At 37.9% G+C, this 23,004-nt stretch overlaps 1 protein-coding gene across 1 annotated transcript in view; it reads right to left on the bottom strand.

Annotated features, from left to right (window-relative positions):
* The window catches only part of nf2a (NF2, moesin-ezrin-radixin like (MERLIN) tumor suppressor a), a 34,727-nt gene extending 12,551 nt beyond the window's left edge, over positions 1-22,176 (bottom strand). Inside the window, exons 1-12 of the mRNA XM_063489881.1 lie at positions 21,458-22,176; positions 20,224-20,349; positions 19,988-20,110; positions 16,976-17,059; positions 5,206-5,274; positions 4,680-4,762; positions 3,172-3,247; positions 2,466-2,600; positions 2,023-2,097; positions 1,734-1,847; positions 1,258-1,380; positions 778-995 (exon numbers count right to left, since the gene is read on the bottom strand). Coding sequence (XP_063345951.1) covers positions 778-995; positions 1,258-1,380; positions 1,734-1,847; positions 2,023-2,097; positions 2,466-2,600; positions 3,172-3,247; positions 4,680-4,762; positions 5,206-5,274; positions 16,976-17,059; positions 19,988-20,110; positions 20,224-20,349; positions 21,458-21,571 — 1,340 coding nt within the window. The 5' untranslated portion in view covers positions 21,572-22,176. The remainder of the gene's footprint in view (positions 1-777; positions 996-1,257; positions 1,381-1,733; positions 1,848-2,022; positions 2,098-2,465; positions 2,601-3,171; positions 3,248-4,679; positions 4,763-5,205; positions 5,275-16,975; positions 17,060-19,987; positions 20,111-20,223; positions 20,350-21,457) is intronic.
* Positions 22,177-23,004: the final 828 nt, after the last annotated feature.

Raw genomic sequence — 23,004 nt, forward strand, 5'->3', positions numbered from 1 at the left:
ATTAGTGCTTCTAAAGAAGAAGTCCAGACGCTTTTCTTTGCAAACTCATTTGACTACGATGACCTGGATGACTGAGAACCTTCACAGACATTAGTGCTTCTAGTTCAGATGACGTGCCTCAGACCAAAGGAGTGCAACAGAGTGACTCAAGCTGCAGTGCAGAAACAAAGCCTTTGAAATTAAAATTTTAAACAAGTTTTAAGTTCTTATTTTTTGATGTGCTCCTGGGCCACTCAGGACTTCATTGTTATGCCAACTAGAAATTTAAAAAAAGGATTTATGACTGTGAATGCCAATTTGTGTAGCCATGATCTTGATAATATCTTTCCACAAACAGACAGGCATATAAAAACCTAACAAAGCACTCAAAACTGCCCTTTTGGTTGTTTCTGCGACACAACAGGTGCCTCAAGGAACACTGTTTACTGTTTACTATGATGACATACACAACATATGCACGTGCACACACACACACACAACCACAGACAAACAGGCTTGCAAAGTGACAACAATACAATCCTTGCTGTTGCAGCTGGCAATAAGGAAAAACAACTCTTGGGAAGTTAGTGAGATGTGGGAATAAGTTATTTATATCTGAAAATTATGCATTGTGTGCATGTGAGTGCAAATGTCCGATGTGGATACAAAGAGAGAGGATTTGGGTGAAATGCTGCTTATTGAGCCAAAGCCACAAAGCTAAACAAATACACTGTATAGTCTCCACAGCAGGACACACTCCATATTTATCCACCCAATCCTCCTTCTTCTTCTCCCCACCTCCTTTCTGACTCCTCTGCCATCTTGAGGGCTACCATCTTTGCCTCCAGCATCTTCTGTTCCATGAGTCGCCGCTCTTCCTGGCCACGGATGGCAGTCACTTTGATACGCTGCATCTCTGTCTCAGCCTCGGCGGCTTTCTGGGCCAGCAGCTTGGCCTCCTCCTCTGCGATCTGGGCCTTTTCAGCCAGCAGGTCCGCCGTCTGCTCCGAACGCAGCTGGAGAGAAGAAGGAAGCGCAGGAAGAAAGGGCAAACACATGCAGAAGATAGAGGACAAGATAAGTTAAAAACAGAGAGAAGATATGTCCAAGAAAAAGCTGTAACGGGAGGTACATGCATGTACACTCGGAGGAAATTACCTGAAGATATTGTTGATGTTGAGAGAAAATTATTTTGTTTTAAATCTGGCATATACTGCATGTGTCACAGCCATCAACACAATGGTAAACTCCAGAACGATCGAACCAACTCAATCTTACCAGTGCCTCATTGGCCATGTGAGCTTCATCCTGCAGCTGAATTAGTCTCCTTTCCAATTCGTCCCTGGCTCTCTCCGCCTCCTCCCGCAGCTGTTTCTCCCTTTGCAGACGTTGTCTTTCTACCTGAATTATATATATATATATATATATATACATATATTTTGCAGTGTGGTAAAACATAAGATTACATGGTGGGGAAAAATGGAAACATGTAAGAAGACAGATTAAAAAAAAGATCTGTTAACATAAAGGTGGAAAGGTAACTGAAGTGGAAAAGATGATGTACTGTTAAAAAGACAATGTGACAAAGTTTTACTGAAATACACCAAAGCAGCAAAACCTATGTGATGACATGGTGTGACCACACCATTTTTATTAGAGAGAAATCAGGTTCAAATTTGTGTTTGTATTTGAATAGAAATTTGGAAACAAGTTCAACCCATTCTTCTGTTTCTGTGCTTTTCTATTACCAGTACCTGTTTTCTTGCCCTCTCTTCTCTGGCCTGAGCCTTCATCTGCTGTACTTCAAGCGAGTCCACCCGCCGCCGGCGCATAAACAGGTCATGGTTCCCAATGCATAGCTGGAGGATCTACATAAGAGAAACGGTTTACAAAACTCTAATTTCCCACTAACTACTAGTATTTGTCTTTATGTTCACAATGATAAACAAAATCAGTAATGTTTTTCAGACTGCTCAAGTGTTTTGATGAAAAGCAGTACTTACTAATCATGGTCAAAACAACTTGAATCTCAGCTCAACTCACCAGCTTGTTGACTCTTAGCCGTGAAGAGTTGAACTTGAAAACATTGGCTTTCTTATCCAGAGGTTTGATTGTAAACTAAACATTGAAGAAACAAGAAGATGTATTATCAAACATCAATAATAATTATGTATCGTCAAATGACAAAATAAAAAGACACACCTGTTCTGTAAGACAGTTTCTTTGGAATCCATAGAAACACAACAGGGAATTTTTTTCCCCCTATTTTAACTGATATTTTTTATTGTAATGTATTATCAATTATAAACTTAGATAACGTAAGCTTAACATAATTAATTAAAAGATTGAAAACCGACACTGAACAGTGATAGCTCACACTCCTAAAAATATCATACTAAATTACCCCCTATACTCCCATGACTTCAATTACCTTCTCTTTTGTCCAAACAATCTATATCAAGACGTTAAACTGCAGATTTTCCCACCTCTTTGTCGCTGTATGAGATATTGCGAATCTCATTCCAAGGAAAGGAGCACTTGGGTGTCAGCTTGTTGTCTGGCTCGTATATGTGCAGCCCCAGGGCATCTACTCCCAGAAGAAGATCTGTTCCCTTTTTATTCTGAAGCATATCAGCAGAATAAACAAAGCTTTTTTATTACCCAGCTGTTCAGGGACACTGGCAAGCAGCTGTGAAACCACCCTTCCGGCCACCATTCATTTGTACCTGCATTAAACAGAAGTGGCTTTGTGATGCTCCTGCTTGCCAAAACTATTTGCTAGATTTGTGATAAACAATGCCAGTTGCTAAGTGTATATATGCAGTCTGTGTTTGTTAACCTGAAAAAAAATGCTTGAAAACTATTTACTTAAGTCAAGTGTGACTTTTCGTTGATACTTCAAAATGTCTTGGCTTTTAGTGAACACACTGATAAAGGCCATAGCCACCACCAGTGGATTACTTTGTGTTACAGGGTTATTTTTGTGATGACTCACCTAGAAAATACAGAGCTAAATAGCACTATATTTAACCTAAAAAAATACCTATTTCTTAAAATATAACTAATAAAATCAAAATTAAGTCAGGCTATTCCCACCACTTTAATTAATAGCAACATGGTGAAACTGACACACCTCCAAATCCCTTATATCACCTGCTTTTGCGATGATAGAGCGAAGCAGCATTGACTCACCCTGATTAAAAAGTAATTCACGCCATACATGTCCAGGTCCTGAGCTATTTTTAAATACTCCATCTCAGCTTCATCCCTAGTTCAAAGACACGAAAGAGAGAAAACGATTGAGAGGGATCCAGAGGAAAGAGAAGAGAAAGACAGAGGGTGGGAGGAGAGGAGGTGCAGAAGTAGAGCGAAACAGGAGATCAGACCTTGTTTCTTCTGCTTTTGTGTGTAGCATCTGTCGTGTTTGTGTGATCTATAAAAGCTCTGCCACACAGCTCTTGCGAGGGTAAAAACATAAGCACAGTGCTGACACAAAACACAACTATAATTCCCTAACAGGCTTAAGAGGTCATGCTTGATGGCAAACAAGTTTTATTCCGATGCCTCCAAGACTCTAAATACTGCAGGAGAGAAAACAAATGCACAAAACTCTTCTCTTCTCCCTTTCTTTCTACGGTGCTGTTAGCAAGTCAGGGTCAACTCAGCAAAAAAGAAAAAAAGAACATTAGCATACTTTGATGGCTGAGCAAAAATTAGGACAGACTTAGCCCTAAACTTTTAATAGCGGGCTGCATGATATGGGTGGTTGGGAAAGCTTCATCAAAGTTTTAACAGGAGAGAGAGAATTATGCCAAGTAAACAAATTTTAACTAGGTTGGACACTGAGGATCTGAAAAAATAATATGGGAGAGCTTGATTTATGAAAAAACATGTAGAAGCACATAACATGTCAATTGCTTTGATGTGTTTATGCACTAACTTCACGGCTGTACTGAGCTGGTAAAGAAACAGAAATACATGCCAAATCAACCAAAGCAATTGCCTTAGTGGGAGTTCCGGCTATAGCAAGGGTCTCCAGGACGACATCGTGCTGGGTGAGGACCACCAGCTTCCCTCCCACTGATTGGGTTGAGAGGGTTATTGATCAGTACCAGTGACTCAGTTATTACTTTTCCAAGTGCTGAGGTTTATGGCTTTTAGAAATCACTGTCCAGCATTGAACTCACCACCCACAGCGTTGTAAGACACTCCACATCCCTCACACTTGCTCCCTAATCATTTTCAGCTTAGCTCAGTTTAGCGGTGGAGCAAAGTGCAATGGCACAAAAATAGATTTTCATTCTCCTGTCATTTTAGGTTCACTACAGCAATTAGGGCAATGCAATATCTACAGTGCAGTATTTACTCTTAAAATAGCTACATTCATTTTGCTTCTTATGAATGTAGAGGGTATTTAGTTACACTTAAATGATGTAAATTGATAAGTTAATGGACTATTTTTTTGGTCAGCAATAAATTTTTTAATAGTCCATCTAGTAATGCTGCTGAAAAAAAAACCTCAGTTCAGAGACAACAGCTATGAAATCCTTTTTGCATTTCAATGTAAGCCAAGTCCAGTTTTACATAAAACATTTCTTGCACTATCAAGTTTTAGGCACATCCTGTGTGAACTCAAAACTTAAATAGTGCTGATGACTGTGGAAATTCACAGCAGTCCAGTTCAGTGCGGCAGCTTTTACCTAGTCCTACCCCTGTGCTCCGCATAACATGCTGTGATCCTTTCCTCCCACATTTCTGGAGTCATCTGGTACAAGTTAATCACCTGAAATGGAGAGGAACAGATTTAAATACAGAGGATATAATACATATTAAAATGGCCACGCAACCCAACCTCGGATAACCAGAAGAAGGTGGATGGATGGATGGATGGAAAATGCTAATAATGCAATAATATAACAAATATGTCAATCGAGAGTAAACTATCACACCAGATACTTCAGTTCACTTATCTCTAAATTGGCCTTCATTTTGAGATCAACTACTCACCTGTAAAGCTTTAAATTACTGTAATTGTTGTAATCCTATTGAGTTAACAACATCTATTCATAGAAACATACATTGCTACATCAAGTGTCTCCAGGACCACATTTTGCCATGATCGCACACGCACACCGCCTCACGAGGTGAAAACAATATCAGCTATGCTTTTGTGAATGGTTACAATATCAGCCTCTCTGTCACAGCCGGTAAATGGCCATCACTCACCCTCTTTGGCAGCAGTTCCTCCTCAGCCAAGAAGCCAGGCTTGTGAACAGCAGGGTCATAATCTCCATACTGTAAAATGGAGCAAAAGTGCCCAGATTGTTAAAATCACTATCCACCTTTCATCCAATAACAGCCAAGACAATATCTCTCCTGGGAGCTGTTCATAAGTTAGAACTAGAGCACCTTTAAGAAAATGGTTTCCTGGACAATGAATGTCATTCATATGCACTGCACATATCAGAGCCCAGCTGTTGGGAGATGGTGTAAATGATGTTATTAGAAATATCTCTGGGACAACTGAGATCACTTATCAGCATAGATCTAGGGTGCAGATTATATTATGCATGTTTAAATAGAGATATAGATGGATTAGGCATCTCCAACTGAGGAGTTGTGGGAATTTGCTCTGGGCTACAGTAAAACAGGTAGAAGGATATGAATTATACATGCGGCTATAGTCTGAAAAGTGGAGATTTTTTAAAGTAGGCCAATATGAACACTGACTTTCTTTTCTGCACAGCAGTACATTGCTATATGCACTATGCACTTTGTGGTTGATGTAAGATGAGTCTGGTAATGAGGACAACAATTTTTAATCCTATAGTTTATATTTTTGGGAATTACACCAAACAACAAATAGTCTTTACTGTCCCAAAATGTTGATTCTGTTCATCTGGATGTAGCGTTTTCAATGAGAAACATTTCGTCGCTCATCCAAGTGACTTCACGAATCAACTTTCTGAGATTTCCTTACCTGGATGATTGAGCACGCATCGAGACAGTTCTTTATTGTGTGACTACCAACTCAATTTTTAATATGAAAATCTAACTCTATTTAAAAGTTGCCCTTCAACAGTTTTCTGAATCTGTAATCCATCATGCTAACTCACTGATGAGCTGCATCTTTTGTGGTAAACCGTTTTGGAAAATTACTTTTAAGGGCATCTTAAAGTGCATAAACTGAAGAGAGAAACCATCAAAGTCACCTATGCAGTTCCTGAACCTTGGTGAACAGTACACTGAAGACGTTCTGGGAAAAAGAAAACAAAAAAACCCTTAGTTGTAACTCACTGCTCTGTAGAAATCAGAAATTGAATTTGCCCTGTTTCTTCTAATTTTCCACAATTGATGTATGTTTACATTTCGACTGTTATCATTGTAAATACAAGTCAGAAAGGTCTGTGTTTTTTATTTATGACACTGTCTTGGGGCTTTCCACTTGAGACTGACTGTGAAACTCCAAGCCTTTGAAACCCTGTTTAACCAAATATCCAGTGACAAGTGCACACCCGGTCTAGCTTGATTATAATTGTTTGCTGCATGGCTTTGTGTACGTTGATGCTGATGAAGGCAAAGTGTAAAAACATTTCCATCACACAATTACAGGTTTTAAATTAATCAGTGTGTTCCAGTCCCCTGTTTACTTCTCTGGAAGTTTTCCATTTCTTGAGTTGAGTAGTGTCTGATCCAACTGAAAGATGACTGAACAACTCTGTTTTTAAGTATTGTGTCTGTATATCTCTTCACATAGATTTCAACCATTACGACTAGTGAACCTTTTGGTTATACCTTGGTGAAAAACAGGTGCTGTACAAAACTAATTTATTTCCTTACTTTGATTATGGAATCTTATTCTGTCTAAAGTTAAGGCTGCTAAAAACCGTTTACTGCTATTACTGGTACTGAAAATGTAACTGAGTCACCTTTAGTTGAAAAGTAAAGCAGAAAAATACACACAACAAAGAAACTGAGAAATGAGGAACCAAAACCATGTACTTTGATGTTGCATTCAATAAAAAATACATCCATAAACAATGACATGAGCTTTGAAATGCAATTGGCAACGCAATGATCTTTTCCACTTTAAGTGTCTATCTTTTGACCATGTGTCTGTCTATAATAAAGTAAAATTAACAAATACTTTGTTTGGTTGTGATTAAAGCTTTAATATTGGTATTTTTATATTATTTTTGTGCACAATAGCGTGAAAACAGTATTTAACAGACCTAAAATGTAATATGCCTGCAAAGCCTGAACAACACTGCAGTGACTAACAGACTGGTGAAGCCAATGGCCATTTAATTAGATCTCCTTCTTTCAGTTTCCCATCCTTCCCACTTCTGCTCCCGAGGTTCAACACCTGCTTGTTTGTAATTGCTTCATAATTGATGATATATAGACTTATTAAGGTTTTGTGGCTCCACTGGGCTTCAGCTCAGTGACAGACACGGTGATATTTTGCCAGTGACAATGCTCGCAGATACATTCTGATTACTTACCTTCCAATTATTTCAAAACAACCCCAAACTACCCGTGGTAATCGACTGTCCAAGATAGCTTTTTGTCAATATCTTTAACTGATGACTGCCAACAGCAGCTCCGCAGTCTGCAACGGCTAATTAATGGACATTATATTCAATAAACCCCAAATACAACAGAAGAAGGGACTTTATCACACTATTCCATGTAAAGAAAACCAATAAAAAATGAAAAATACAGATTTTCTCACACCAGCACAGCAAATGTTCTATGGATTCAACAATTCTCAGACAGTTCTGTGCTAAATGGCAATTTTAAGATGCTTGCACAAAGAGATGGAGAAAATCTTAAACATTGCATTTACTTTAATTACCATGTCATCAAATTGTAACAGTAAGTAGGCCTCAGTATTTAGCTCAAATTACTCATTTACCTAAGTCCAGGCAGTCATTGTGATCACATCTTTTTGCCACCCAGCAATTATCTTGGCAACAAAATAAGATTGCATATCGACCACGCAAGTGCAATATTTCATGACATCAACACGCTTGTGTCAGAGTGCTTCAAACTGCTCTCACATTAGTAAATTAGCTTGATGTTTCCTGGTATAACTGTTTACACTCACTGAGTAAAACCCTACCAAACACATGGAGCACAGCCGGGTAGAGAAGAAGAGTGTTACTCAAATTAGAGACAACTTGTGACATTACTACAAGTGCAATAAAAGCTTTACAAAACGGGTTTATCTGGCTGAAACAACAAGGGTTGAATCTCACTCTGTCTGGCAAAAGCAAGAAGCCAACAGGGAAAGGCTTTGTTCATTTAAGTCATCATATTTAAACATGCTTCAGCCTAACCCATGTGCACTACAGTTGGAATAATATAAGTAACAACAATGACAAATAAATAAAAAATACTTTCTGGTTTCATAGCTAAGCTTTTCCAGTTACTTGTTGCTACAGTGAATGACTGCAAAAGGGGATTAACCTGATGTGTTTCACCAGCTTGTTGTCTATATCATTTTTTCCACAGTTCCCTGCCTCAGTGTCACAAATGTTAATGCTAGATGACCTGACTGTGGTAGGATTACCCATTATAACACTTTGGACAGGTAGAATTTTAATACTCTCAAGGCAAAGCTGACAACTTCCAATGAATACTGAATAACCAGATTGAAAATGAAAAAAGCGACATATTTGAAATCATTGTATCTGTCCCATAAAACCCAGACTGGGATACAACTACAAAGTAAGTAGATTATGGCTCAGGATTTTCAAAAAAATATATATTAGTACATGTTTTGTGAAAACCACCTGTAAAACAGAGCTATTCCCACCTGTGTCTTTCATGCCTTTTAGCTTCTCATATCCCTCCCCACTCAGCATGACATGTATTACAAATGGCTGAGTAATTCAGTCTCATTCCCTACATACCCTCTGTGCCAAAATGACTGCCTGCACATTTTTCCAGGGTGGCTTCTTGTTGAAATTCCATGTCAACACTCCCTTCTAGCACTGCACTTGCTTAGGATATAAAAAAGGACACAGTGAAACTTCTGCAGACCTACAAAGGCTGAAAAAGTAAGACTATCCTATGGACACTGCTGGCTTTACTGAAAGTTTTGGAAAGGCATCGCATCAGATACAGAACCAAAAGATAGAGGGTATTTACATGAATGCAACCACATAGAAAATGAAATTTTCCAGTAATCTCCCAATAAAAGGTTCAGGTTCAGGTTACTTTATTTGTACCCGTAGGTAGGTCTGGTTTGCAGTTGTAAATCATTGATCCTCACATGCACACTCTCAATACAGACACAACAGACAATAGATAAGCGTAGTACAAAATACTAAAAACTAATAATAATTTTGAGCATCATGTAATCCACAAAGTAACAAAGCTATAATTTATTCACCTGTGTGATGGCTGCTGAACAAAGCTGTTCTTAAACCTTGTTGTTCAACATTTTGGGACCAGAAACTAGGGGTGGGTTTTGATAATCGATTTATCGATTAAAATCGATTCTGGCTTGGATAACGTGAAATCGATTCATTAAAATCCTGAATCGATTTTTTAATATAAATTTATTTTGCCCGAAATGCCAGAATCTCAGGTGAAACCTCACAAAATTTCAACAACCACCAAACAGCTAAGACAGTAAATGAGAGCAGGTACACGGATTCTGCACAAAGACGTAAACACACAGCGCGGACCCGCGGATCAGAATCACTGAGCTGTCGCCTTTCTCACCTGACGGCACGGACACGGTCGGGGCTGAAAGCCGACAGCTCGCTGATTCTGATCTGTCGGCGGGTCCGCGCTTTGTGTTCACGCCCTTTTTGCGCTGATTCTAAAGCTGTTAGTTTTATCACTCTCCAAACAATATTGACCGAACCAGCAGCAAAAGAAGATCCAAACTACTCTTCACATAAACATCGTCATGAATTCCCTCTGACTTTTGATGTTTTGCTTCTACCACGATAAAATCACACGTCATGCACAGCTCTCTCTCTCTCTCTCTCTCTCTCTCTCTCTCTGTACTTCAAGAACAGTTTCCCGTCTAAAAATCTATTTTCTGCATTATTCGCTTGCTTGTTACGCACAAGTCTACCGTTGTTCACAGCGCTGTCGGCCGCTGTTTTTTTTTTTTTTCGTTTTAAATACTTCCGAAAAGAAAACCTAATTTCTGCCGTTCAATACTGAACAAATTTAAACTTTTTAAAATTATGCAAAATGCAAAACGCTTAGCTGTGTCTCTAATAGAGATGGCACGATACCACTTTTTTATGTCCGATACCGATATCATAAATTTGAATATCTGCCGATACCGATATGAATCCGATACAGTGTGTTTTTTAATCAATAAAACTGTTTTTTTAATATCTTGCTGCATTTTGTATAAGTTCATACTCAAGTTTAAATAAACAACAACACTAAAGCTATTCTGTTATACCTGTATGTAAAAAATACATTGCGCCCAAAATATTTCATAGTTCAGCAATACTGATCAATCTAATAAACTTAAACCTACTCCATCCTCCCAATTCTGGTATTTTAAAGAGTACTTAGAGAAATATTAAGCAACCTAACTAATAGGGTTGCAAACTCCCAGCAAAAAAAAAAAATAGGGAGCCACCCCCCACCCTCCACCTCATGATGCTTAATCGATGTAATCAACTTTAATTTGATGCTGGGTAAAAAAAAAATGCACAGAAATAAATTATTTTTCAAGAATAATGAAATAGATTCAACATCTTTCTTCAACAGAATTGCAGAATTTACAGATGGTACTTGGTGTTAAAGAAAAAAGTACTAGCTTACTAGGGTATATTAGACTTAACAGTTACTATATACAGTAATGGACTTCTATACATTTTACATCAGATTAAAACTTTGGGTGTAAGATTCAGATAATTATTTATTAAAAGCTAGATATTTTAAATGAGAATAGGAAAGAAAAGTATGTCTTTGTGCCCCCCTTTACCTGTTCATGCCCTATCGGCCCCCCTGGCTAAACTTTGCTAGATCCGCCCCTGCACAGTTACGTCAGCTACGTAGAAAAGGATCCTGGTCTAGAAAGTAATATTAAATAAATTCTAACAACAGCTTATCAAGCTTAAACGTGCTGCTGTTGTTCAGCCGCTGGTTTCCTCTTTCTGGTGCAAAGTGGGCCAAAAACAAACAAGAGAGACGGACTCGCAACAGAAAAGCCGATCAGCTGATCATTAAGCAGTTTCCCGATTGAAGTAGCAGCAGAAGAGGGAGAGAGAAAAGGCACTCGCTCCATATATCGGTTGTTAAGCTTAACGTGGGAATGCTTTACAAACATTCAGAGATGAACTTACACACTTGCTTTACTTCTCTCTGGGATAACTTCCTCGGAGATGAAATGCTGGTTTGGTAGCGAGGCTACAAATACACACAGCCGCTCTATCACGTGACGCATACTGCTCCGACATGCTAACGGTTATGAGCCGAGTTACGCCGTGTTGCAAGTTTTGTGAGGTGCTTTTTTGATATTTAATGGATCGGATTACATTTTTTATTTCTCGCCGATATCCGATCCAGTAATTTAGGTCAGTATCAGACCGATACCGATACGTAATATCGGATCGGTCCATCTCTAGTCTCTAATAAAACCGCTGTAACGTCAGAAGTAACGTTCATATGTTGATTAATGGTTTTCTTTCGTTTTTGATGTACTGCAGAATATTTTTATAAAATCCCAGGCCAGGAAAACCACCTTCATGTTTTTCTGTGTTTTACCTTCAGCTACTTTGACACAAAGGCGTCTGCTGTGACGCTTACACCTTTGATAAAGTCTTGCGTGTGTCAGCTTCCTTTTTATAGATACAAAAATATGTAAATGTACTGATCTGAATTATAATATTTCTGACTGTCAAAATTTCCCAGATTCAAATCGAATTGAATCGAATCGAATTGAATCGAATCGTGGATCGAATCGATTCGGGACCTTGTGAATCGGAAACGAACCGATTCTAGAAATCAGTGACGATACCCAGCCCTACCAGAAACCTTCATCCAGAAGGAAGAAACTGAAACTGACTTTGCAAAGGGTGCAAGTCACCATGAAAACTCAAACCAGGCAACCGCTGTTAAATATGAATACTTTTAATATCTGTGGAAAGATTTAATACATAAGCTAGGATTGTTCCCTTCACCAGGAATCATTTCTTAAAGTCATTTTTGAATAATTGCCCACTGTTTCTGACAACAGCTTTGGATATGTGGTCTCACGTTATCTTTAAGTATGTTCTGATTTGATGCAGAATTCAAAGCTGAATCAATGACTGCAAGCTGCCCAGTTCCTGAGGCAGTGACTCAACCCCAAACCATTTTCATCATAAAAGGCTTTTTTCCTGGCATGCCTCCCATGCAGGTCAAATTTCTGCAATCTCTTTCTGGCTGTATACACATGCACTTTCAAACCAGCCAGCAGCTGTGAGAATTACCTGCAGATATTGAGGACATTTTGGTGATCTTACAGACATTAAACAGTGTACTTTTGGGCTGAATACACTGGGGTAACCAATCCAAGACAAGTCTTTTAGATGACTTTCATTCCAGACTCACAAGATTCCACAATCATAGAGTTCTTTAGATGCTGGCATGAAAACATACCACACTTTCAGTTCAGTTCATTTTTATTTCAAACATGTGCATTCACAATCATTACAAAATATTATTCCATTCTTTTGTTTGAAAAGGAGTAGGCAGAAGTGTACACTTATTAGTCCCTACCCCCTCAAATTTTACCTCTCATTGATTTAATTTTCTTTTAGCCTTAAATTCAACAAACAACATATAAAGTAAAAGTAAAGCAAAGACAAAACAAACAAACAAAAAAATAAACAAAACAAATAAACAAGCCCCACCACAATATAGCTACGTTCATATAAATAAGGACTGAGTGGGAATGTTTGCAGATTCACAAATTATAAGATAAACAAATGAAAACACTATTACGAACAACATTACCGCCCTGGGTTAACCCTGTTTTCTTCATTCTTCATTCTTTAATAACAAAAAGTTGTCACTGGCATCTAGTCTGAACCCTCTAAGTTTATTTTAATGGATCCAAAAAATGTAGAGGTGTACTTACTTTTTCGTGCAACTTATCAGTTTTCTCTTCCCTAATGAAATTCTGAAAATGACCAAAAAATCTCCAGGGCTATTTTTATCAGTTATTATCTAAAAAATAATTATCATGGTCTTGGTCCATGGTTCATCATCAGATGGTCAAAAAAATGCCCACCAAAGTCATGTCTTCAATAGTTAAAGACTTCTGATTTTTCCCACAATCGTAGACTTGCATCTTTCACTTAGATGTAAAATATGTGGAATATTTTTTGGGGGGGATTTTCCCTTCCAGCTCATCATTCCATTACTCAGGCCCCTGTGTTCCCTGATAAGAAGTTTAGAAAATGTATACAAGAAAGAACATATAGAACACACAAAGTCCAACGTGTACAACTGTGTACAATTGGAACCAACGGTAGATATCCCCAAAGTTCAAAGAGGAATGGTGTCTTTATCATTAAAAAAAAGTTTATTAGAGACTAATTTATGCTTATTTTCTTATGGAATTTCAAGAATATAGTTTTGTTAGCAGCAAAAAAAAAGAGCTAAAGGTTTATATATTTATAAGATTTAACATTTACTCTCAGTTAACAAAGTGAGCTTTCCTTTGATATCAAGTTCACCGTTTAATGACGATACTCCATCAACAAATTATATTATGGATCAACCTCTTGAATGCATATTGCATTTCTCTATTTCTCTACTTTCTGATATTTCAGAACAAGTTTTTTGAAATGTTATATTATTTCTTTTGAAATATCATTCACTGAGTTGAAAACATCAGACACTGACATAAAAGACTGAAAACCCTGACAGGTTAATATGTGCAGCTTAAGAGATGATCAAAGTTTAACTTCTATAAAAAAGAACAATTTCCATGGAGTGTACTGAATTTTTCACAACTGTAAAATCCACACACAACACACATAAGCACAGGGCAGCAGGTATAGATCTCAAATCCAGTAACTAATAATTATTTTATACATTTTCACATTTTTTTGATCTGTATGCAAGTGTAAGGTGGAAACTTCTATAAACCATTATATGTATTCTACATCTAAGTGCAAGTCATGACTGTGAAACAATCTGAAGTCTCTGACACAAGACTTCACCTTGGCCTTGAGAAAATTGCAGTGGGCATTTTATTGACCATCGGCAAGACCATGATGAATGTTACTGTCAGATTAATCACTGATGAAAATAGTGCTGGTTATGCCTTTGAGTATTTTATTATTTTATATTCTTTGAATTTACTGTATGAATATTACTCTGTGCCCATGCACAGGTGAAACAGTTGCAAAAGAATCAAGAGTCTCTGTCTACACACAAATTTCGCCACCCTCTATTTTCTGCTCTATTTGCGCATTCTTTACAACTCATGCATGGTAATGTTAGCTTTTCTAGCTTCCCACTGCGTTCACTGTGAGTTATACAGCACTTTCTACTAACCTTTAAAACTGATTACACAGACGAATTCTGTGTGACCTGAACAGAGCTATGATCCACATTATAAAGAAATTCTCTTTTAAACATTAAAGCAGTCTTGAATAAGCCTTTACTCTCCTCCTATTGCTGTCTTCAGAGTGGCATAATCATGATTAAAGATGAGCCAGAGCACCAAAGTAGATCCCACTGTGTGATATACTCTACTCCACTGTCTGCACAGTGGTTATGGACAAAAACAGCTCATGATGAGAGAAGGAGAAGGGAAACGTCTGCCAAAACCCTCTCAGCAGCTGCACTACTAAACAAGTACCTGCCCCCCTTCTACAATGCCATTTTATTCGAACTGACACTAATCAAAGTGGACTGCTGATTAAATAAAAAACAGATTGTGGACCAGTATGTTGTGTTGTTGCTGATACCGGGGAGCACAGGGATTGTGCTGATTTGCTGACTTTTCTTGATCCACACAGTCTCTTTTAACCTAGCCCTGTTAAATTGGCATGGAAAGGCAAGTCTCTGAGGCCTCTTGGGCAAATCTTTGAGGTAGCAAGCAAAAGCTGCACCTCAGTTTCCCGATCATTTTCTTGCAAATTTAAGAGAGATGGGATCCTTCAACCAAGACGACTAAGATCGCTTGACATTTATTAAGCATGCTCTTTTCTGTGGAATGATTTCCATAGCCTACAGGTAACATGTGTGATCCTTTACCAATAGATCAAAGACATATAAAAACAGAGCACATTTCATACAGGGCAATGCACTTTATAGAGGTAATATGCCTACTTTCATGTAAAGTACTGAAAAAATAAACAGTGAAAAGATATTGACTAGCATACACATATCACCAGCTAACAGACATCAAAGTAATTTTAATAATCTTAAGTAAAAACAAACAAAATTAAACCCTAAACCTAACCCTTGGCAAAAGCCACTCTGAAAAGGTCAGTTTGAGCTGGCATGAATAATCCACCAGTGCAATTAGTTGCATTTTCTTCCATTTTGGGAATCTTCAATGATTCACATTGATTACATTCTAATTTCTCAGGCTTTAACTTGTTTAAATCAACATTTACGCAAGTCTAGCAATCTGAATGATTGTTCAACCAATTCCATAACCACCTCCTAGACAAATGGCTCTACTACAAGCTTCTTCCATATTAGTTAACAACATTTGTATTTTTATGTATATTATTAGTTAGAACTAGAGTGTACAATAATTAGTGAGGATCTGAAACTTATCTGGCCTATAAATTTGCTATTTCCCGATATATATCCATTTCTGCATTTATAACGACCAATAAATGAACTACTGAATTTGAGTAAGAGACAGAAGAAAAACCCTTCAACCATGTCATGAGTATGGTGTTACATAGTTTGTCCACCAGAGGTCAGTCTGCAACTTCCTTGTTGGCAAGTTGTTTGGAATGTCATAAACACAACTACCAACCAATACAAGCAGAATCAGTTAGAGCATAACCACGTAATCCATCAATCACCCTATCGATCTCATGCATCATCATAATCTTGCCTTTGAAGAAGACCTCAATATACCCAACCTCCTTCACTTTTGTAACTTAGACAGCAGCAATCTGGATCAATTAAGGGTGATTTATGACTTCTCTGTCGGGAAACCATTTGCTGCCAACTGCAGGATTTTTCCACAACAGTATTGCATCCCTCAAGGTGATAACCCCTATTACTACAAAGTTCCTTGTTATTGTTGCAGCTTCTACACCTTACTTAAAAGAGCAAAATGCTAAAGCCATGAAACTGAACAATGGACTATTCTTTCACATCTGTTTAGTAACGAATGTCATGCTACTGTTTAAAGAAAATGGATTGTGCCATTTTATTTAGCTGAGATTTCCTGCTGCCTCCACACCTGCTGGGTGGCTGCAACACCCAGCTGGTGCTTTAGGAGTGTAGCTAATTCTATGTTTTAGAACACTTATTTTAAAAAAAATAAGCTTGTAGCTAGGTTCTTGGTTTGTATATTTCATCTGAGGTTGTGTAGTACCTCATGAAAAAGGCAGAGCTCTAATATCCTACCACTATCCTAAAGATAGTGATCTCTCAAGGAGACTTTTTTTTACCAAGTTTCTTCCTGTTCATAAAATTCCACCTCTTAGTTTTGTAAAAACAGCCAAAAAACACTGGAACTATCAAGGGAAAATGAAATATGCTCTTCTGGTCCTTATCAAGAACTGAACAGCAGCAATCTGGATCCACACTGGATGATTTATGGCTTCTCTAGGCGAAGCCAAATATGAGAAGATTACAGAAGTCAAACCCACAGTTCATAAGAGTAAACAGTACATGCAGTACTAAATTCAGGTACTGAACAGAGAAAATGGCATTTCTTCTGAAATCCCATAAAATAAATCCATGCTGTTTACAAGTTCATTCAGATCTTTAGAAAGTTTTTAGTAAGCTGCATCCACAAAGTCCCAAAATGAGTACCTACCTCAGCGTGGACAGCATAGGAGGCCAACAGCACAGACGCCTCAGGGGGACAATGAATATCTTCCTCAAGGATCTTCTTTTTCACCTGAGGAGTACCGAAATATAACCAGCTTTATTTTTTTCCTCTGAAGGCCATAGAAAGCTCTTGAGATCTTGGTACATACAAAAGAGGGCCTGACCCAGGCTATGTCAGGCTTTTTAATCAGACAGTTTCCATTTTTAACTTTAGAAAAAAGTTTCCATTCATTGGTACTAAACCTGGAACCACAGATTCTAACTTTATAAATATGAAGCTGTCATAAATGAAGGTGTGAGCTTGTAAGACATTTTCTGTTTAGAGTAGATTTTTCCATTTGATAAGGTCTCAGTGACCCAGCAGCTCAAAGCCTCAGAGAACAGTCTCTATTCATCTCTTCCTGAGAGCCATCTTTCTTACCTAATTTTGTGAAGAGAGGCATGGACCTTGCTTAAATAACACTTGAAATGTGTAGAACGAATGAGTATAAATATACCCTGACAGAAATAGCTTTCACAAATGGGTAGCAGTACATCATGTCAACACATGCGACCATCTTTGCTCTCCTTGATCTTCTGAGTCTCTTCCTGCATGATTCAACCTGATTTCACGAGATTCCCACAATCATACTTAGCAATTTCTTGTGACTCATCTGTTTTATTTCAATTATGACAAAATGTCAATTTTATGTGTCTTGGAGCATATTACCATTATAAAGGCAGTACTTCAAAGCAGATTACGTGTTTGCTTGATCAAAGATGGTTAAAAACAACAGTGCCAAGGGATGTGTTTATTTCCTTACATAAATGTATAGTCTTCAAACCAGGTAACTTAACTTTCAACTATCACTGCTACAGTGTTTGGTATTTGATCACTTTCGAGAGAGGTCTGGAAACAGGATGAAGTGTGCCAAATAAATATCGTAAGACTTAAACATCATAGTCACATAGGGACCTATTAGACAGAGCCAGGAACTATGTACATAAAAGAACACCATTTCATATGATCATTAAGATGCCCTAGGAATACCAGCTTTCTAGTCAGAAGAGCCTAATGACAAGTCCTAAAAAAGCACCAAATGATAACTAAAGGAGAACCACCCGTTTTTACAATATGTGTTATTTCTGCATCTCCAGGATTAACGGTTCTGTCTATGAATTCACTCTTTTCAGTGTCAAGAGTGGTAAAGAGTTTGTAGCTTACAGAAAGACCGGTGCATGTTTAGTGTTGACTTAACTGTCAAGGATCACAATATTAATATGACTTTTTTTAATGGGCATGAATCCCCTATAACAAGGTCCCTCCTGATAAAAGTTCTGCTTCTCATTAGGTGTCACTACCTGAATAGCATCACCTATCAAACTAACTGAGTTTCATGCTTGCATAACTGCATACTGAGCACAAAATCTAATGGTAAGGTTAGATGGTGCAAACATACTTCAGCTGTACTTATATAAGACAATTTTATGCTTTTAACCTCATTAATTTGCAAAGCCAGTCATGCTGTCTTCTCTTGTTTTTGAACTAACAAAGGTGTGGAGCCAGAGGTGACAGCCCCTAATCATGGCATGCACTCAGAGGATGACGCTGGAATCTGGTTTACAAATGAGACTAAGTTGTTGCTAAGATTACAGGCTGAGGTGACAAAGATGTGCGTGTGTCTGTTTGTGCGAGTGGTCTAAAGTATGTGATAAGTGTCTATGTGTGTTGTTGTTGTGTGTGTGTGTGTGTGTGTGTGTGTGTGTGTGTGTGTGTGTGTGTGTGTGTGTGTGTGTTTCTATACGGGTGGGTGACCATTTCTGATAAGGACTAATCCACCTGACATGCCTGTGACACTAAACAGAGAGCACCTCTTGACATTATAGGAATTAATGAGAGCAAAGTAATAGGAAGACAAGCGACACAATTCACTACACATTTGTATTTATTTCCCCTTGTAGCTCTGCACTTCTTGTGCACTGCTATTATTTCTTTGCTCTTGTCTTTTTTTAAGCAAGGTCTTCCCTTTGGAATAAATAAATTACTCCAACTACCTTTATACAGATTAAGGACACAGAGAGACACTTTACATGCCTTAAGTAGATAAGTGCTCTACCCAAACCCTGGAATGCACTGCAGTTGAAAGTCACGTTAAACTAGCACATTTGGCTAGATATGATGATAAACATTCCATAGAGGATATGTTATTAATTGGGCCAATAACTGAGCCTTTAAAATCTAACTATTAATTGATAAATGTGGCCGGTGGCACTGGACGACGAGCACACAGTTACAAATCCTATCTTGTGCGAGGGGAATGGTTTGTCAGGCTCTGTGGGAAATCCTAGAAGAGTATTAAAAGGATAGAAAGGATAGCGGTAATATGTTGTGCATTGATTCCAAGTGGCCACATACAATCAGACCTAGAGAACAGAAAAAGTATATTACAGAGCCTTCTGCTCAAGAACCTAGGGGGAAAAATATAGATTCAGAGGCCCTGTTGCCACTGGATTAGAAGAGTAAGAAAGTCACAGACAAAGCACATTAGCCAAATGCATGGTGTGCCTGGGTGCAATGGATAATCTCTGTGTTGCAAAGTATTTTCAAAGCTTTAGGTGTAGGTTTGTTGGGGGGGTTGTTTGTTTTTATTTTTTTCAGAAAGTTCCTCCTCTGATGTTGTGTTATTTTAAAGGCTCAAACATGCCCACACCTGCACTGGAAAATGTAGAGAAAAAAAACGCTCTTCCCTATTACCCAAGTAATAATCCAAAATCCACGGTTCTTCCAAGACAAGCATGTTGTGTAGCTAATATCCTGAAGTAATTTTGACTTATAAAGCAGCTGAGATAACATAATGTCAGAGACAAGCAAAATCTCCATAGCAAACCCAGAGGCCAAAGAAAAATCTGTTAAAATCAAATATTTCAGTGTGCACTACATATGTCCTGACTTACACTGACAATGAGAGAACAAATGTCTAAATGTACAAAATGATGCACATAAACAGCGTATAGTTACTTGTAGAAAGAAGAGATGTTGTGTGATATCTTGCACTAGCTCCTCCTCTGCATTTTCAGGGTAAAACTTGGCCAGGAAGTGAAAGGTGATGGGTTCTTCTTTTGGCACCTCCTGATCTAGAACCTGCAACAACAAATAAACAACATTTTTTTTATTGTCATGACTCCTATATCTATATTAACAGCATTTACATAGCACGTAGTTTTTTTTTTTAACAATTTAAGAGCAGCAGTCACCTTTTTGTCCATTTTAAGCCACGCAACTGTGTCCTTGATGTTATACCGGAGACCAAAGAACCATGTCTCTCTCAGTCCAAGAGTTCGGCACACCAAGTCAAAAAGGTCTTTTCCTTTCCACTTGACCTTTAACACAGAAAAAAAATAGGAGGGAATTTTGCATTCATAATATCCTGCATCTTCGTTATCTAGTCATACTGGCATTTCTATTACAACACTGGGTTCCAAGCAGAGAATCATACATGTTCTCCTCATCCTGCTGAGAGCTAAGAGGGAGGCATATCAGGCACACATATCCAATTCAGATTGGCTTTCATCTCTAGCCTCTGAGTTAACTTGGGTTGCAAGCTACTGTCAAGTGCTTCCAAGGCTGGCATGAAAAAAATGCTCTAAGAACCGCAAAAGAATAGGATAAAAAACTCTCCATGCACAAGGAATGGCAACCTTGACCATGCAATACTTCTATGCAAGGCTGAAAAAACACTGTCTATATGACCAATACTTATTATGTGCTCTCTCTTCAACCCATAATTGATACAATCGTTATCCTAGCACAGAAAATAGAAACCTACAACTTGGATGACTCTGTTATGTGTAATTACTATCTCTAAAGTTAAGTGGGGTTCCTCCCTTGTAAAAAAAAAAAAAAAAAGGCATGGTGTCTGCAAGTCATTTTGATGTCTTTCAATTCTCACATATCCCCAAGTCATTTGATAAACCCAAAACACCACATAAAGGCCAAAATTACATTTTAAAAAGCAGCATAAATCTCTGTTGTATACTCCAAACTGCTAGCAGATAAACTTCAGCAAACCTCATAATGCACTGACTTTTGCCACCAACTATTTCCCTGATCACATTGGTGCAGAAGACACAGATAAACAAATAACAGATGATTATCTGTTATATGTTTATATATAATATTATATATAAATTGTAGCTGATATCACCATAATATCAGCTACAGCTGTTCAGTTCATGGGTCACAGTTGACTGCTGCCATCTAGTGTCGAAAAGTGCTAATTGTTTATCTTAAAAAGGAATGGACACCTGTACCCATTCAGTTGCTGTATCCATTAGATTGTTATCAAGCATTAAGTGCAGTTGTAAATGCATTACAATGCATAGCAATTAGTAACTAGTCGTTATTAGCTGTACCTGGTGTTGTGGTCACGGTCACTACAAATGTCGAAAAGTCTTGGCTCAAGCTGAATGGATTTAAGATTAGTCTCACCTCGCAGCTAAACTCCAGGTCCGACTCCATTGTGGAGATCCTGACGTTGAAGGTCTTCGCTTGTTTTCTCATCAGCGAGTTAAATCCCATTTTTGCTGCTAAGGCACTTGCCATGGCAAACAGTTCAAAAAAACTAACAATTCAATTGTTCAAAATCGCTTCTACACTTACCTACAAACTGAGTGCACGGTCAAGCCATTTTGTTTAACTTTTTTAACTCTCTGGTGGAAACAGAAGACGAGTCATCCGGCATAGTTGAAAGATAAGCACAGCTGTGCATGTGACTTTCCAGACTTAGTATTTATCGTTCATCTATCGCTGGATGCTCAAACGAGAGTTACATCAGTTTTTAAGACTTTAACTGGCATGTTATTGCTCTATTGTTGTCCCGCAATTACGTATTTATGTTATTTTTCCCTTTAACTCCCAAAAAGAAAATTATCAATACATTCATCCCAAGCAGATAAATACAGCGTAGTGTCTTAGGCTTGCTACTAGTTAGCTAACTAAGCTTACATATAATATGAACCCTTAAGTGGCGACAACTTTACATAGATCCGTAAGAAATACGATAATGTTCACAATTATGCGTCTCACCCAAATCATTCCGTCTGGAAACGTCAAAACACTTAACTTGTTACACATGAACTACGCTAAAAAGGAAGCGAAACACCAGCTAACCGCTGCTAACCACTTGTTAGCCATCTCATCCAATGATGCATTCGGGTACCGCCCAAAATGTTGTAATGACAACGTAGTACATAATAATGGCATTGACATAAAATGCCATTTTATTTTATGGTAGAATGCTATTTATGGCTTAGCCTTTATAAATATGAATAGTTGCATGCACTTCGCTTTCTTACTCTAAGACAAGCACAAGGGGTTCACTTTGTGGTGATTAAATCCACAACTATTTTGGTGATCAATAAAACGTTTGTTGTATTTTTCAGACAAAAATGGCAGACCTGATTGTATTGTGTCTCAGTTATGAGAAGCAGCTGCTTTAGTCTGTGAAATGGGATCATAATCTGAATACATTTGATTTTAAAGTGCTGGGCAGTAAAATTAATGAATTAATGAATTAAAAGCATTTAAATTAAAGAAAAACTATATCAGCTAATCTTGGGCATTTGAGCAGTGGATTCTTGAAGAACAAATGCATCTGTTCTAAATACTGGGCAGGATCTCTTTCCTGGAAATCAACACCAGTAACATTTGGCCTCATGTAGCCTAAATAAGATGGGACTTTTAAACTTTCTGACACTAACAAAAGCAAGAAAAAATACTAAATTAAATTAAAGAAAGAAAGAAAAAAAATCTGTATAATTTCTGTCATTTTTTACTAGACAGGAATAGTCAACACTTTCTCTAATAGACGGATTTAGCTCTGCTGACATGTGGACAGATCCAGGAAATCCTTTATACCTCATGCAATAACTATCTACCATATAACTCAGAGAATATTATTAGTAGTAGTAGTGGAAGAGAGCGTGGAGATGTGGGGAGATGGTACTACAAGATGATAGTAAGATCTGTTATGATGG

Source organism: Pelmatolapia mariae, linkage group LG12, assembly GCF_036321145.2.
Source record: "Pelmatolapia mariae isolate MD_Pm_ZW linkage group LG12, Pm_UMD_F_2, whole genome shotgun sequence".
Lineage (NCBI taxonomy): Eukaryota > Metazoa > Chordata > Actinopteri > Cichliformes > Cichlidae > Pelmatolapia > Pelmatolapia mariae.